This window comes from Furipterus horrens, unplaced genomic scaffold (assembly GCF_987537825.1).
Source record: "Furipterus horrens unplaced genomic scaffold, mFurHor1.1.pri manual_scaffold_6, whole genome shotgun sequence".
NCBI lineage: Eukaryota > Metazoa > Chordata > Mammalia > Chiroptera > Furipteridae > Furipterus > Furipterus horrens.
The window spans coordinates 132427932-132446751 of NW_028327176.1; the positions used below are offsets into that span (position 1 = coordinate 132427932).

Below are 18820 nucleotides of genomic sequence, written 5' to 3' on the forward strand. Positions count from 1 at the left end.
TGCATAGCTTCCCAGCTATGTTACCCTGGGTTACTTAACCCTTTGAGGCTCAGGTTCCTCAGCTACAGAACGAGGTTAATAATGGTGCCTTTCTGCATAGAATGATTGCATTTAGGATATTCTTGGTGCTTGGTGAATATTCAATAATGGTAATACTGCTATAGTTGTGAATATAGGATACTTAAAAAGCACTGCTTTTAATACAATGATTATTTAAACTTGAAAAGGTTCTTCTTGATCATCTGGCCCAATCTTGGCATTCTATAGATGGGGGAGGGGAGAAACAAGTTCTAGAGAAAACATGGAACCAATGAGAATCAGAGCCAAGAATGGGTCTAGCCCAGGGTTTTCTCTACCATATCAGCTTTCTACATTTGGAATTACTTAATTCTTGACTTTCCAGGTTTTTTGACCAGAGAATACTATACACAAAGTTCAAAACAGTGGTATCTTTAACCATTTAAAGATGGCAAATTCAATACTACAAAAATGCAGAGTCAACAAAAAAAGTGGTAGGTCATTACTTCATCATTTTAGAATATTTATTGCTGAGTATTCTAAAAGCATTAAATGCATTAAAAATAATGTAACAGAATATCTACCCATACATTAGAGTGCTAAAATGAGGTGGATGAACAGATTATATTTAAAATAATATAAATGTGTTTTCCCCCACTCCCCTATACTCCAAAAACAAAAGGTACATACTATATCCCCCATGCCAATCAAATTTCTTGGTTTCTCAGGAAGAAAAATAGAGGATTTTCCAAGTCTTGATACTAATTTTTAGAATGTAACACAACTAGATAGATTATGTTGGGTGCGGTTGATAGCAATAGGATCTGATGTCAGTGACAGAAGGGACATACAAGCATCAGTCAAAGGGTGCAAAGTTATCATCACAAGTAAAACAAAGCAGATACACTTTCTGTTACTTTGAATCAGTAGTTTTATTACAATATGCACTGACACACAATTAGAGGAGGAATGTCCTGACATTTTCTGAGCATTTCACGGAAAGCAAATGTAACCATCCAGGCAGTCAAGTCATTCACATCTTTCCAAACACAATGCAAAGGCTTTTGTATGGAATAACTCAGAAAAGCAAAGCTTTCTTATTCCTGTCTACAAAACTTCAATGTCAAAAAATAGTTATGGTGAAGTGGGCTGAGAAGGGAAGTGTTTCCTACCTAATGTTCCAAATCCTGGCTCTAGATTTCCCCTCCAACTTCTAGATGACTTTTTAGGGTACTGCAGATGGTAATGTGTTCAGGGGCTAAATGGGTCTATTACTTATAAGGCCAACTGTAATACTTCGCTATCATTGAAAAGAAAGGAAAAATTAAGAAAGTTAACTGCTGGAAATGCACAAAGGAGAAAATAGCTGGGTGTATTAAAAATGAGATACTTTTCAGATAACTCATTTAAAAGGTTACAATTACCATAAACATTTCAACTCCATTAATGATCACTGGCAGAAACTCGCTCTTGGGTCAGCAAAAGGGCCCTGCATTTGCACAGGCTCGGGAGAAAGCCACATGCAGTGTGGAAACAGTCCCTAAACTTGGTAGACATCAGACTATTTGGAGTTGCATAGGCATTTTTTAGGTCTGTTTTGTATAAGACACTATGGAAACTTGGTAAGTTTCCATCTTTCTGCAGTCATTGTGGCAGTCAGGTGTTTTAATCCCTTCAGTGCCCAAGTGCACTGAATTGCTCCAGGGAAGAAACAGTCAAGTGGCATTTTGGATAAGTTCACTGTACATTACATAACCTGGGGACAACAAAGAAAAACACCCGAGTGTGATGTTACTATTTCATGTAGAAAAGTACTGCAGGAGAAAATTTTTGTTTAAAAACATTTAAACTCGGGTGAATATAAATACATTTTTGGTTAATCTGCACTATAACATAGAAATCCTGTCAGATATTCAGTCTACTAGGGAAGATGTTTGGATTTTCATTTTTGACTGCATTAGAAGAATATATACTGTTGCATATATTCCTATATATGCATAAACAAATATAAAATTCAGATCATGAAAAAAATTTACATACACATACTTAGAACCTGAACCTCTAAAAATAAATACATTAGCCTCTAATCAGCTAATTCTCAGTTCCTTCACAAATCAATCAGAACACAGTTTCTCAACAATGGCAGCTGACCAATTAGCTGCTCTTTAGATCCATTATCTACCAGTAAACATTTTAAAATTCAGACATACAACAGAAATAGAATTTCTAGAAGAAAATGTAGATAGAATTCTGGCTTTGAAAATAAATGTCTTGACTTCCTTGATGTTTAGTTCCTACAGATGTCTACTCTTTGCCTCTGCATTTATGTGACAGCGGGAGAGGGTTTTCTAGTGACAGCATTCTATTCCATTGACGCTACTTACTAATCAAAGGAGTCAGCTGGCATTTCCTCTGCTGTTTTGTTCAAGGGAACTAAAACAACATTGCTTGTGTTTGATATCACTCCTATAATCACAGTGAGTTGTGTGTTCTAGTGTAATTTACAATGTGCTGATACCACCGAGGTAAAGCAGTAGCCCTGGCAGTTAAAAAAATGTCTACCAGGAAACCCTACGTAAAGGACCTGGTGGTGTATATCTAAGTTCTACGAAGTATCTCAAAACCACTGTCAGAATGGACACACTGGAGATCTGATATTGTAGTTCTAACAACAGATGCAGGTGCAAATAATATACTTCCTTTAGAAAGGATGCAGTTCACAAAATTGGAGGTTTACTTTTTACTTTTACATTTCAAAAAAATCTTTTTAAAATGATAAAGCCAGACTAAGTTGTTTAATATAGTATAATACTTAACAACCTTGTCATTTGTTTTTGAGTACAAGAATCTCAGAAGTGGAGGATATCCATGATAAATGATAGCAAGAATATTTAATGCCATTGCCTATATTTTTTAAAAGGAAAATTTACTATAGCTGAAATACAACTTTTAAAAAAATACAGTGTTCTAGGCGCTCACAGTTCCAGATTACTAACTTTATAAATTAAAGGTAGAAGTTATCCATATATAAACAAGGCCTCTTTTTCATTGATTTCCATCTTGTTCAAACCTTTGGATATTTCAGTCTTCAGATTCCACAAGGTAAGGCTGAGTTTATCAAATATAAATAAAATGTTTTAAATCCATGATGTATTTATTGTAGCACTAAGAAAACAAATGCATCGAATATTTACAGGCTGGCTACAATACTTTTCTTTAAAAAAAAAATTAAAACGTTTTTCAACATCAAGCTGCACATTCTTTGTTGAATTTCTCTGGCTGTAAGTGGAGTGGGAGCATTTTTTCTCACTCATCTTTCCTCTCTATCCTGAAGGCAGAGGCAGGACTTAGGTCAAAGGGCGCGGTCTTTTGGGAGGTGGTGGAGGCATTAGCTCCATGTCGGGGTCCTGATGATGCTTTCGTTTCTGTCCTTGAGAAGCTGCTGCACATCTGTCAATGAACTCAAACAGCATCTCCTTGGTGACAGGGTTTGAGATGCTGTTGCACACAGCTGTGGACAAAGGGAGACACGTGTCTCATGTGAGAGTTAATTAAGGCAGCTGACTCACCACAGGGAGAGGAGCAAGGAGACAGGTTTTCATCCCAGTATGCTAACCACTTCCATTTTACCAACTTGAGTGACATGCTTCAGATTAAACTATTCTCCTTTCTCCACCCCCAAAGTGAGTGTTTTTCCAGTGACTATTCTTTATTGTACTACTGATTTTAAACCCAAACTACATTCTTGGGTTACAAGCATGTATTCAGTATGATTTCTCTATCCCTCCAAAACAGTTTTTGTAACAATTTACTCTAGCAAGTGCATCACGCTGTGGACCATATTCCACTAAAATTTCTACAAAAAAATATGTGCTATAGTCCTTCAGTCTTTCTCTCAGAAAACAGTCCACATGAGAAGCCACCATGCCCACTGAAAAGGGAGGTTTCATTGTAGCTGGCAGGTAATATTTTATTTTATTTTATTTTAATAACTTGTTTGAAGTAGGGTATTATAACAAAATTACTAATAAATAAAGCATCTTTTCTTATGTGATCAAAATTTAGTACTAGTCCTTTTCATTTTATTTACCTATTTGGTTTTGGGGGAAAAAATGACACTGGCTTAATTATTCCTATTTTCAAAATTAATGCATTTTGTCTGAACAGAACTGCAAGTTCCAACAAGACCCTTTAAACACATAGTAACTTTAAAGCTACAAAAGTCAAATGGGCAATTTCTATGTTTTCTCATAAGCTTATCATATAGTCATCATCATCACTGACTGAGCACTCTAGAAGTACGTGATTCTATTAACCTTTAATCTTGGTTTTTATCTATTTTTTTCTCAACATCACTAAAAATGAAATCCAGAGTAAGAACCGTTACTACTAGTTTACCTTATAAATGAAATTAATTTGTGTTGTTCTCCATGAAAAAAACTTACTATTCTGAATTCCCAAAGCACTCATATTGTACCCAAAGAACACTATAAAGGGCAGCATAACAGGTTTTAGGTTTTCTTCTTCTTTTTTTTTTTTTAATGGCTTTCATTTACTTTGTTCTCTATTGTTTGTTAAACTATTTTAGGAGCTGGAAATTACATTTTCCCCTGCTAATTTTGTCTTTTACCATCTGGCAAATAATGGTTGTTATAGTTTTGAATAGAACAGAAATTATCGTGGCTTTTGTTGCTGTTGTTCAACAAATTCAACTTGTATACAGCCTGTGATCCTGCCCTTTAAACTTCTCTCTCGGACACACGGTCACAGGCCACAGGTCTATCTAAAGAGGAGAAACTACAAACTGACTGGAGCCACAGTCCTGACACAACCCTGACCCCAGCAAGCAAGGACGGGGTCCAGGTGACTGTCCCATCAGGCCGAACAACAGAGACAGCACATTTTGGCTCTAACATCTTAACTTTTTTTTTTTTTTTTTTTTTGATAGGTTGTCATACTCACCCATGGCAGTGTTATAGGCATTAGGAAAACTTTTGTCTGTTCTCTGTCTCATGAAGACCCAGCTGTTGTTCTCAAATTTGCATTCTATAATTTTGTTGTCATACTGTTTTAGCTCTTTTGTCACCTGTTTTAAAAGAGAATTGAGGAAAATATTTAAATCATTCGAAAGGTTTTTTGCTTCCACTATGTGACAGACAGACTCATTAGGGAAAGCCAAAAACACCTCAGTAACTCTTCACACAGAGCTCTTTGTCATCTGAAATGTCTAATCAAGCCTAAGACTACGTATTCACTCCCTTGTACACATGCTCATTAATCCGACATTTTATATATAGTTGTGAAAATAGCCGTCAATATACAGCAATTAAAAGAAGCTAAGCAGAAACCAGCCACTTCTGGGACAAAGGCAAATATATTACTATAGGGTCAATGTCTTCAATATTGTGTGTGTCCCTATGGCTTTCAGAAAATGATTCTGTTGCTTACATTTCATCAACTTTCAGAAAGGTCTTACAATCTACGTTTCTACGTCAAAACCTCAGAAATGCCATTTACTAGTTTAAAAAAATGTTACACATAAAAAGTAACATTAGAATCACATTTAGGCAATGTGCATCTTAAGTATCTTGCTTTTCAAGAAGTGCTAATTAATTACCAAAAACCTAATCTTTAGGCTATTTACACTTTCCATTTCCAACTTACATGAATTTAGAGATGAAGCTACTTTTGATTTTAGTCAGTCGGGTTTTTTTTTTTTTTTACTACTTCACCTCAGATGATTAAATATGGATTACAACTTACTCTATAATGCTAACAAGTATCCATGGTAACTACAAAACCTTTTAAAAGATATTTCATCAGGCTGTGAGAATGGTTTTCATAAGAAGAACCTAAGCTTTGCAGTTTTCAAATCAAATGCCAGTCATGGTAATATTTTAATTCTAGCCCCATCTTTCTCACGCTAACCTTTCCTCACAATATAGCAGATTGCAATCATTTAACTTCATTATCATTATTTGAAATGCTCTCGTTTTTCTACCCACATATTCACTACCACCTAGGAATATGAAGGGAAGCAAATTTCAAAAGATGCTTTCAATTCACAGATTAGGCAGTGCATGTCTTCATAAAAACTTTGAAATGGTGTTCCTTTTTCCTTAATGAGTATTACACTTGATTGGACATTTTAAACAAATCCAACAGGTCTAATACATGAGTGGCTCTGGACCACACCTGCCCAAAACAGTGATGTTCCCTGTAACAAACTTGCTAAATTAATTCTCAATATTCATTATTCTAGTCTTAACTCCTTCCCCTTTCTTCCTAGGGATCCACCTTCTTTTATTTTGATACATTAGCTATATTCAAGTATTAGGCAACTCATTCATGTTATGTTAAACCCACTTATGTTAACCATATGTAGGATCTAACAGAGATAAGTTTCTAAACCTTTCTGTTTCCATTTTCTAATTTCTAAAATAGGCAAAGGAATTCCTAATTTACTGAGACATTGGAAAAATGAGTGCAAGTGCCTGGTACATAGTAAACTTCATTGAATATAAAACTGGAAAGTGAAACAATGCCTTTTTTTTTTTTAAAAAAAACCTTACAAGGAAATTCACTAAAGAAACTATGATGACCTGGAAGGTTCACTTTGATAACAGCTGTCAAGAAGATTGTATCACATGCATTTATAAGAATGGTTTAATATCCACAACATGCAGTCTGTACTTTTTCTGACTAGCAATTGTAGTAAGTCTTTATTGTATAGCTTATCATTCTCATGTTCCTACTTTGAGAATTGCTACAAATTATGTGTTTCTCAATCTGACTACAGCAATTAAGCACTATTATTAAGGATCTGTGTGTCTACTTGGGCATGTATTGAGCTTTCCAGAATATGCATATACCTTCCACTATACTAACCTAACCTTATTTCCATGTTCAAGAACAGTCCATTGTCCTTCATTAATCATACCAGTTATGTTGCCAAGATAGACACACTGCAAGGTACTCATTTGGTTGAATGGTAAAATATATTTAAATGATAAAAATAATACTCCAATATTTGCACAAATTAAGACAGCTTTCACTAATGGTCAAATCTACAGAATGATTGGCATACAGAGGAGGAGTTTAATTTTAGTATCCAAATCCTATTTATGTTACTATGACAGTGATCACCCTCAGCAATTACATATTATAATTTACTAAAACAGTACCCTGTTATCCTAGTTTGAATTTATAAGAACTTGAAAATAATAATAATAATATTTAAAAATCAGGATTTCACATCTGAAACCATAATTACATTGAGCTAATGATATTTTACTATTGTTTTTAAAAAGAAGAGCAATATATAATATATTTTATATTGAAAAGTATTTTTTTCGTGTGCCCATTTTATTGAGTACCACACTTTTTATACTCTTTGAACCTACCAATAATCTGGGATTAAGAACCAGTCAGATAAAACTGAATCTAGTAGATTTTAAATGAGCAGTTCAACAACAACACCTGGAATGAAGGGCAGGTAGAATCACCGTTGCTCCACTCTGAACTATTTGTATAGAATACTTTCTGTAACCTAGGTGCTGGGCATGCCACCAAGTCACAAGAGGCAAACCTTCAGTGTTGGTGAAACTGACCTGTATGGATCCTGAGAAAGAAAATGCCTACTAAAAAGGGTTCCAGTGGCTAACTGGGATCAAATTAAATACAAACAAACAAAACAACCCAGCCTAGTAGCCCTTAATACACAGGGCCTTTCATGCAAACTGCACCTCAGGGAGAAGCCTGCACTGAACTGCCTGCCTGCACTGTGTTTCAACCAACAGGACTGAGGCTTTCGCCAGCCAATTGGAGCTGTGCAGCTATATCCCCATCAGTTTCTTCACCAACCAATCAGAGTGGCTTAATTCTGACCAATCAAGGCAGTGCATTTTGGACCAATCAAACTGTGAGAATTTAGAGTCCTCATTTGCATGAGGACAGACTAATCAGGACCAGGGGCAGAGACCCATCTACATAAGTCAGCTCCCCTCTGTCTCTGGAAGCGCACTTTCCCTTTTCCACCAAAGATAATTTCCCTGGCTGGAGCTGAAACACCACAGATGTCTCACCAGAGCAGGGTGGAGCAGACCAGCTCAGAGCAGAGTAGAGCTGTCTAGCTGGAAAGAGGCGTGGCCCCCAGGGCTGCCTCACATCCATGCTGTTTTTCACTTAATAGCTTCCTTCTTCACTCACCCCAAATTGAGGATTCCTATTGGCGCTGAATTGGTGCCAACAACCATCAGTTGACACCTGCAGAGACTAGGCAAAGATGTGTTTCTATTTCTAGTGGTGTGACAGAAGCCTCTAGAACTTACTGTCCTTGCTCTGTGTGAGCTGTTTTGTTATCAAGAGCTTATCTTTCTTTTAGAGAAACTGCACAAAGGCTTGAGGAGAGGGGGATTTCTCTGAACTAATCTGCTCTGTAGACACTTGAAAATAATAAATAGCCTTAGAATCAGAAAGCCACTAGTGAGTGGTTTTTTTAAACTTTCAATTCTGAAATAATTTTAGATTTAGAGAAAAGTTGTAAAGATAGTATAGAGGGTTCCAGTATTCCAGTCACCCCTAATTTTCATATTTTACATATCATGGTACATTTATCAGCTCTAAGACATTAACACTGTTATAACATAATTAACTAAACCACAGACTTTATTTAGAATTCATCGGTTTTTCCACTAATGTTTTTATTTGTTCAAGGAGCCAATCCAGGAAACCCCATTGCATTTAGTTGTCATGTCTCCATGTTCTCTTCTGATCTGTGACAGATTTTCAGACTTTCCTTGACACTTTTGAAAAGTACTAGTCAGATATTTTGTAGGATGTTCCTCAATTTAGGGTTTCCTGATGATTAGACTGAGGTTATGGATTTGGGGGAAAATGCAAGAGAGGTGGATAATATCTGGGGGTCTATGATATCAACATGGTGATTACTGGGGATGTTTACCCTGAACACTTGGTGATGATGGTGTCTGCCAGGTTTCCCTACTGTAATGCTGCTATTTTTCTCCTTTCCACATTCTACTGGTTAGCTATTATACAAGTCACCATGTCCAGCCCTAATCAATAAAAAGGGAAGTAAACTCCACTTCCTGGAAGGAAGGGTATCAAAGAATTGGTAGATATTTACTAAAAATACCACAGAAATTAATAAGTTTCTTGATAAGATATTTTAAGACTATATAAATATCCTGTTTCTCCTTAAAGTTTCACTTATTAATCTGAGCATTCATCCGTGAATCCTGCCTACAGCAATCATTACTGTGCTGTTTTAATGGAATAGTCTACCTTCTCTATTCCTTCTACATTTAGTATCTACACTTTCTGCAAGGAAGATTTGTCTCTTTTTCCCTCATTTACTTATTTGCCTATTTATATCAGTATGGACTCATGAATATTTATTTTATTATTTAGTTCACAATAAAATACTACTGTCATTTATTTTTGTTGCTTAAATTGTTCCAGTTTTGGCCAGTGGGAACTCTCCCAGGTTGACTCCTGTGTCCTTTTAACTTGCTTCCTCCTTTACTTACAAAATAATATATTTTAGCATTTACATTCTGGCAATACAACATACTACTCCAGGCTCATCTTGTATTTTCTCTGCTCCAGCCCTCAAGTCAGCCCTGGGGTTTTCTGCCAGGATTTTATAAGAACAGAATTACTCTTCAACAGTCCAGGCTGAGCTAAGAAAGTATTGTCGCTACTTGTTTTAATCAGAATTTAAAATTATTATTGAAAGAAAGAAGGGGAGGAAGAAACAAAAGGAGGGAAGTGTAGAGAAAGAGACAGAGAGGCTGAGAGGCAGAGAGAGAGAGAGAGAGAGAGAGAGAGAGAGAGAGAGAGAAATGACAATGAAACTCTAAATATGAATATGTTTGCACTTAAGAAGGTTCCACCCCATCTTTGGTGACCTGTTCTCTGGAGCTAAGCTAAGTTGGCCATTTTTTCTTTTCTGAAGTTATAATTTTATTTTTTGATAATTCAAGTTCTACCTCTGTAGTGTGACATATTCAAAAAACATATCTCAAACAGATGAACTCAAAAATCTTATTTTTATGTAAATAATGTCAATCCCTAGCACTTAAAAAGGCAGAGAAAATAAAACAAGTGAATCAGAAATAAAATGGAAGTTGAAAAGTTTTCCTTATGGTATAAGAACAATACAAACAGCTTAAATCTGAATTACTAGATAAATAACCTTTTAGAACTACTAGATTAGAGTAGGGCCATAATATATTACTTTTAGAAAGTACATCCCTTTACTGGAGGAAGTAAAGCATTTGACTAGTTGCCCTTTTTTAAAATATGCTAGACTAGACCTACCACTTAAAAAAAAAGTTCCTCTACTAAAATCTATTTGTGTTTGTGCCTCTATAATGAAGAACTACAGTGTAAATAACACACCTTGCATTTGCTAGGTTGAAATACAGCAGCAGGGAGTCTCTACCTCATGTATAGAAGGGGTCCTCAAGCCCTCCAATCAAGCGTTCAACTAAAGAAAGTAACCAATAAAAAGAAAGCAGCTAAAACTCTGTCATATGTATCCTAAACTTTATTACAGACAAGTCACAACTTCCAGATATGAAATTTCCATTACCTTCTAATAAGATCAGTTAGTCATAGTTATTCAAATTATAATAAATTATCATATAAAATAACTGGCTAGATAAAACAACATATTAGTAGTGGTTATTAATGGATGAGGGAATTAGGAATGACTTCTCTTCTTCTCTGTTTTCCTGTATTTTCCAAACTTCCTACACTATACATACCTAACTTAAAAATTTTTTAATAACAAAATATTCCTAAGATAAAATACTATGTTTCATTTTAAAAAATGATAAACATCAGGTTGGCTTTTAATGAAGAGGTACGAAACAATAAAAAGAGATAAAAATTTAATAGAAAACTTAAAAGTCTTGGAAAAGGGGCCTAAGTCCATGGTACACAAACCACACAGTAACGCACCCCAGGGCACTGCAACAAAGTCACAGAGGCACTGTGAGGTATTTAAAAATTTTAGGGCAACATGATAGTATGTGTTGGATGCCATGCAAACTACTAGTTGGAGGGAGTTCACAGTTTTCATGTGAGATTCCTTTAGATGACATTATATCTTTGCAAAGCTGAGTGTTTGGCACTTACTGTGATAAAAACCAAGTTATCACCAAAATGAGTGAGGAAGAGTAAATGAGTCTGGTGGTGTATGATCTGACCCCAAGGTTTGAGAAGTTATGCAGTCCTTAACATGTGCTAAATTTTTAGGAGATAAACACTGATGTGGATTGGAACCTGTTAGGTATTTCTTGTGCCTTAGAGGTTCTGTGTATGAGGCAAAATCAAGAAAGTTTGACAACCTATGTCCTAAATTCTTTTCATTCATCCTTTCCCAGTTCCTAGTCTCTAAACCCACACACAGCCTTATATTTGGCACTTAGTAGAAACCAAACAGAGTAGTGAAAAACTGCTTGAGGTGTAGAAAATGGAACAAGTATAGAAGAAGTTGTAGTTAATTTCATTCGTTCGATCTAAATCACTACAATACCGACACCTCAATGACTTCCCCCTGCATCCTTAGCACAATACTCAATCCAGGGTAGATTCCGAGAAAGAACGTTTACTGAGTTCATGAGAATCATGAGCCTCTGTTTATCAACCAGTTTGTCTGTTGATGGCTGGTTAAATAAAATAAACTAGTACTGTCTCCAGCCTTTCTCTTCCTCCTTCCTCCTTTCCACTCTTTCACCCCACCCCAACAAATTTAAGATATTTAAATATCCTGTTTATTATTTGCATAAACACAATGCATTTTTACTCTCTATGTCCAGTGCTTAAAGTGCAGGTGATGCCATGACTAGTCTGCTATCCTGATATTAAAGGCAGCATATCCCCTTTAACAGTGAAGAACAAATAGAAGAAAGGGTAAAATAGAGATTTCATGTCCTCCCTCTCTTTATTGATCAGGCAATATCAGCCATGTCTAGAACTGTAAGATTCATCTTTATGTAAGTAAATATTAATTTATTTATAGAGTGTTAGTATGTGAGAAGTATTAAAAATTCATGATCTAGTTCCAGCCAAGATGGAGGCTTAGATTGACACACTCTGTCTACCTCCACAGCTAAGAAGGAATACAACTACCGCAAAACCAGAAATAAGTTCCAGAAAATAAAGCTACATGGAAGTCCAATGTATGAAGTTATAAACAAGTGGTGCTCGTCCGGACAGGTAGGAGGGGCAAAGCCGGGGCAGAGAGATCAAGCTGTGCTGCCAGCAGCAGCTGCAGCAATGGGCAGCGGGACTGCAGTAAGCACAGACACCCATATTTAAGGGGAGGCAAGAGGCGCCAGGGGAACACCCCTGGCTGCAGTCCAGACCCATCAGCTCACGATTCCAACACCGGGGAAGGCAAACCCCCATTGTCTCAGACTGTGAAGCCCAGAGGGCATGGGGATGGAGAAGGAGGCTTCTGGTCTCTCAGCAGAGAATAATAGCAAGAATCCATCTTGGACCTCCACCCCTACACAAAGTGCCACAGTGTGGTGAGACTGGTCACCTGGTAGTGAAGAGTGCACAGGGCTCTGCCCATGATAGTGTAGGAGGTGTGACAGCCTCGCCCAGGAAGGAAAGATAAACGAAAACGGTCAGGATGGCAGGAATCATGATTGAAATACCAATCATGCAGCTGACCAAAAAAGCAAATACATGAATTAACCGATGAACAAATAGATAATCTTTCTGAGGCTCAGTTCAGAGCTGTAGACATAAGGCAGCTTACAGAATTAACAAAAGATACTGAATAAGACAGGGAAGGAATGAAGGCTAGTCCTGCTGAAATGAACAAAAAAACAAGTGGTGAGGAAAGGAAAACCAGGGATCAAAACAACAAATCGGAACATAGGGAAGGAACAAACAGTCAACCAGTGCAGAAAGAGGAAACAAAAAATGAGGGATGTGAGGAGAGGCTCAGAAACCTCTGGGACAGCTATAAGCGAGCAAACATCAGAATTATAGGGTTGCCAGAAGGTGAAGAAGAACAACTATAAATTGAAAAATTATGTAAAAAAATAATGAAGCAGAACTTCCCTAACTTGGGGAAGGAAATAGACTTACAGGTCCAGGAAACACAGAGTTTTCCAGAAAAACTGGACCCAGGGAGAACCACACCAAGATACATTATAATCAAAATGTCAAAAATTAAAGATAAAGAGAGAATCTTAAAAGCAGCAAGAGAGAAGAAAATAATTATGTACAAAGGGGTCCCAATTAGACTATCAGCTGATTCCTCAAAAGAAACTCTGCAGACAAGAAAGGGACTGGCAAGAAATATTCAAAGTAATGAAAAGCAAAAACCTATAGATATGATTACTCTATCCAGTGAAGCTATCATTCAGAATAGAAGGGCAGAGAAAGTGCTTCCAAGACAAAGTAAAACTGAAGGAGTTCATTAGATCCAAACCACCGTTATATGAAATGTTAAAGGGACTTGTTTAGGAGAAGGAGGATCAAAACTATGAACATTAAAATGAAAACTGCATCACAACAACCAACAGCAGAAGCTAGGGAACCGAAACAAAGGGAAACTAAGTAGGCAACAAGAGTGGGAAAAGAATTATAGGTATGGGGAACATACTGGGGGGAAGTCAGTGGAGATGGGGAAGGTAGAAAAGAAAGGGAGATGATGCAGGATTTAAGAAGCACAGTAGGAGGAAATGAAGTAGACAGGAAGATGTTGAGAAGAACTATATGCACAACCAATGGGCATGGACTAAGGGGTGGGGGGGACAACTGGTGGGAGGCGGGGTCACTGGATGGAGGGGAGCAGAGGGAAAAGAAATTGGGACAACTTTAACAGCATAATCAATAAAACATTTTTAAAAATTCATGATCTAAACACATAATCTCATTTAGTTTGTACTACTACCTTATGAGGCAGGAATTATATTGCTGTCCTTCGACATGCGTGGAGACTAAAGCTTAGAGTAGTTAAATATTTCACCAAGAGTCACAGACATAGAAAATGAAACAGACAAGTCTCAAACATAGGTCTTCCTAGCCAATGTCAAATGCCATTTCATACCTCACTAGCTATTACAAAACCTGGCACTCTGTGGACAATAAACATAGAATAAAACAAACAAGGTCATTTTCCTACCCAAATTTTGCCTGATATTACGTACAGAAACCTCTGCACATATAAGCATAAAAAAACAGTTATATGAAAACACAGTCATTGGACAAAACTCGGCCATCTAACAAATACTGAGCAGCCATGTACCAGGCACAGGGTTGTGGACTGGTGATACAGACACAGTCTCTGCCCTCCTAAGTGTATAGTCTAGTAAATAGCCAAGTGAATAACTACAAATTATGATAAGGGCTACGAAAAAAAGACTATATAATAGAGACTAATGCAGGAGAAAAGATAACTGGCTTTCGGCTGGGTAGTCTTGAGGAATGATATTAAGGTTGAAGTTTAGAGGGTGATAAGAAGTCAGTTTATAGAAAAAAGGAAGTTGGGAAGGAGAGAGGGAGGGAGATAAGTAGGAAATCAGCAGTAATTAACAGGGTGTCTGAAAGCCTAAGGTGAAAATGTTCTTAAGATATTAAAGGAATCACAAATAAAAAATGTCCTCTAGAAGCCTTTAAGAGGGATCCCACATAAGCCTGATTCATTCTCAAACTCTCTTATACCATTTTATATCAAACATATACAGTCCAGTTATTTGACATCTTTATTTGAATGTCCTGTAGACTTCTTAAACCCAACATGTTCAAAATTCAACTTAGCTTCCCCCAAATCTAATTCTTTTCTTGTCTCCTCTACCTTAATAAACGGTAATTCCATTTACCCAGTTTCTCACGACAAAAACCTTGGTGTCCGGATGATCCCTTCTCCTTTTATTTCCCCTCATATTCAATTCACTACCAGGGCCTACCAATTCAACCTCCAAAATATATGCTGAGTGTGTATTTGTCGCCTCTCATACTGCCATTGTCATAGTCTAAACCATCTCTGTCTCTCAGATTCTTGCAACAGCTTCCACACTATTTTCTTCTACATTTTCCCCATCCTATCAATGATTTATAGTGTACCCAGATTAGACTCTGAAATATCTAGATCCAATCAAGTCATTCCCTTGCTTAAAAGAAAAACAAGTAAAAGACATACAAGTTTGAAAGGGAGAAACTAAGACTATCTCCATTGACAGAAGACATGAATTCTTACACAGAAGGAATCTACAAAGATGATCCTAGAATTAATATGTTTAACAAGTTTGCAGAATACAAAGTTAATTTTACTAAAACTGATTTTATTTCTATATTTTAGCAATAAACATTTGGTAATTTAAAATTTAAAAAGGATTGTTTACAATAACATTAAAAAACATGAAATACTTAGGGGTAAATTTTAAAAACATGCAGGATCTGTATGCTGACAACTTCAAAACACAAATAAAAGAAAGAAATCAAAGAGAATCAAAACAAACAGAAAGATATACTAATATTCATGAATTAAAAGAGTCAATATTGTTAGGATATCAGTTCTTCCCAAATTGATCTATAGACTCAACATAATCATAGGCAAAATCCCAACAGGATTTTTTATAGATATAGACAATCTGATTTTAAAATTTATATGGAAAGCCAAAGACACCAGAACAGCCAAAACAAAAGAATAACAAAGTTGGAGAGCTGATTTTAAGACCTAGCAAATAAGATAGTGTCGTATCGGTGAGTAGAGAGACACATAGATCAGTGGAACAGAATAGAGCCTAGAAGTAGATCCATAATTACAAGGTCCATTAATATTTGATAAAGGTACAAAGGCAATGCCATGGAGAAAAGATAATCTTTTCAACAATGGTACTGAACAACTGGTTATCCACATTCAAAATAATGGACCTCAAACCCACATCTTTTACCTTACACAAAAATATACCTAAACATAGCACCTAAAACTATAAAACTTCTAAATGAAAACATAGGAGAAAATCTTTGTAACATTAGGGTTAGGCAAGATTTCTTAGAAACACCACCAAAAGCACGATCCATAAATAAACAGTTGATAATTAAAGAGCATCAAAATTTAAAACTTATGCTCTGTTAAAAATATTGAGGATAAAAAGACAAGACATAAATTAGGATAAAATATTTCCAAATCAAATATCTGACAAAGAACTTGTATCCAGAAGACATAAAGAACCCTTATACTCAACAATAGGAAAACAAAAACGAAGTTAAGAAACGGGCAAATGATCTGAAAAGACACTTCACTAAGGAACCAAATGGATGGCAAATAAGCACACGAAAATATGCTCAACACATCATTAGTCATTAAGAAAATGCAAATTGAAATGACAATAAGATACTACTACACATGTATTAGAATATCTAAAATAAAAAATATTGACAATATCAAGTGCTGACAGCAATGCCAAGTAAATAAACTCTTAGACATTGCTGGTGGGAATGCAAAATGGTATAACCACTTTTGAAAAACATTTGGCAATTCCTTTATAAAGTTAAACATGCACTTACATTTTAAAAGCCAGTAATCCCACTCCTAGGTATCTACCCAAGAGAAATGAAAACATATTCACATAAAAAATGAAATACAAATGTTTACAGTATTTTTGCTCATAATCATACACAGCTGGAAACAACTCAAATGCCCTTCAATCGGCAAAGACAAATGTTGGTACAGCGTGCAATGGCATACTATCCAGCAACAAGAACTATTGATAAATGCAATACGTGTATGAACTACAAATATAGTAGGCTAAGTTAAAGCAGCTAGACTTTAAACGCTTTAGGGTATGTGATTCCATGCAGATAACATCCTGGAAAAGGTGAAATTATAGGAACAGAAAACACATCAGTGATTGCAGAGTTTGGGAGTGGAAGGAATGGTTGATAACAAAGCAATGTCATGTGGGATTTTTTTGGAGAGGTGATGAAATTGTACTCTATCTGGATTCCAGTGCTGTCTATGAGCCTGTATGCATTTGTCTAAACTCATTGAACTGTACACCAAAAGGAGTGAATTTTTTGTATGTAAATTTTAAAAGGTGAACTAAAACAATAAAAAGAAACAAAATAACAATTATAGAAATTGAAATCTAATCATGTCCTCCCACTGTCAATGGTGTCCCATTACCAAGCAATAAATAACTTAGCCCCTGCTTATTTTTCTAGCACATTTGGATTGTCTTAAGAGTACCCTACACCTTTCCTTTACATGATTTTTTATTATTTGTAAACACAATTTTTGTTGATTATTTAATAAATGTCAACCAAAATGGTTAATAATTACTGAATCCTTACTAGGTGTTAAGTGGTGTTCTAAGTGCTTTACATGGATTCATTAATTTAATCCTCACAACAACCCTAGGAAGTATCCCATTTCTACAGATAGAGAAGTAGAGGCACAAATTAGTTAAGTAATTTAATTAGGGTCTCATAGTTAGTGAGTGGCAGCAAAACACATTGCATCCCTGCTAGTTTTTCTATCACAGTACCTAATTTAATCTGTATTAGAATCCAATGAGATTTCCAAATGTGGAAACTGAGGCCAGAGAGTTTAAGTAACTTGAGTAAGGATACAGAGCTACTTCGTTTTGGTATCAAAATTCAAATTCTAGGCCTTTGTGAGTCTAAAACCTGTGTTCTCCTTTTCCCTAAGAATCTAGGCTCTAAGTTGAAAAAAATATTAAAGGAGGCAAAAGACTATACTTGTGGACGCTTTTACTTCTTGTGGAATAAAGTGTAATTTAAATAATTCTTTCCAAGGGTTACATTCCACGTGGGAGAGTCTCTGGGTGGCAGACAAAGTGATGTGTGATGTATGAAGGACAGAAGGGCATACACTTTGGCTTGAAGCACAATGATGATCAAGTTTCTTTTCTTTCACTTTCCAAATGCACACCATTCCGACCTGCATCACCTCTGCTGTTTGCTATTCCAGTTGCAGCACAAACCACAAATCACGGCAAATTGCAGAATTTCTCAATCATTAAGGATTTACAATTGGTTAATTTTAAAATGGGCTGCACTTCACAGCTGCAAAGCTTTTGTCTGATTTCTAGACCAAATGAGAAGTCATTACTGAATTGAATGATCTTTCCACGGCATGACTAGCAAAAGGAAAAGGTCATGTGGACAAAACAGGTAGCTCTGCCAGGTGAGGTGAGGTCATGGTAATGGCTTAATAAACCAACTGGCAAATGATGGCACAATGTATTGCTCCCTGTCTGTTAGTACCAAGCTTGATAAGAATCACAAGCAGATCATAGATTCAGTGCAGACTTGCAATATCAAAAACAATACACAACAAGGAAAGCTTTACAATCCAATATGCATGTCTAACACTTGTTTTTCTTTCTAAAGGGTTTTAAGTATAATGACAGACTTATTTGATGTTGCTTGTTTTTTAAGATGTCTTTGCCACAACCAATACAAATAAATAAATCATAAAGTAGATATGTCAGACTGAATTTGACAGATGGTCTACCTACTTCTGGCAGTAACAAACACCTATCCTAAAATTGTTTTAATCATGATTAAATAGCTAGCTCAATGAGGTTCACAATATACTGAATTGTGTATGAACTAAGCAATTCATTAAGATGTCAGTGCATAGTTCAGATTTAGCTCAATGACTCTTTCATTTACTTTCCAAGGTCTTGCTAATAATTTAAATCCAATCATGTTCATTTAAAAAATTTCTTTAGCAATATGCACAGGTATAAGTATATAACTTTATCTCCTTTCTCTCACCCAT

General features: G+C 36.0%; 1 protein-coding gene across 2 annotated transcripts in view; it reads right to left on the bottom strand.

Moving 5' to 3' along the window:
• Positions 1 to 524: 524 nt before the first annotated feature.
• RNGTT (RNA guanylyltransferase and 5'-phosphatase) overlaps positions 525 to 18820 on the bottom strand; it is a 263048-nt gene continuing 244752 nt past the window's right edge. For both annotated transcript variants that reach the window (XM_090279662.1, XM_090279663.1), the window contains exons 15-16: positions 4981 to 5104; positions 525 to 3529 (exon numbers count right to left, since the gene is read on the bottom strand). In XM_090279662.1, the coding sequence (XP_090135788.1) occupies positions 3366 to 3529; positions 4981 to 5104 (288 nt within the window). In that variant the 3' untranslated portion in view covers positions 525 to 3365. The remainder of the gene's footprint in view (positions 3530 to 4980; positions 5105 to 18820) is intronic.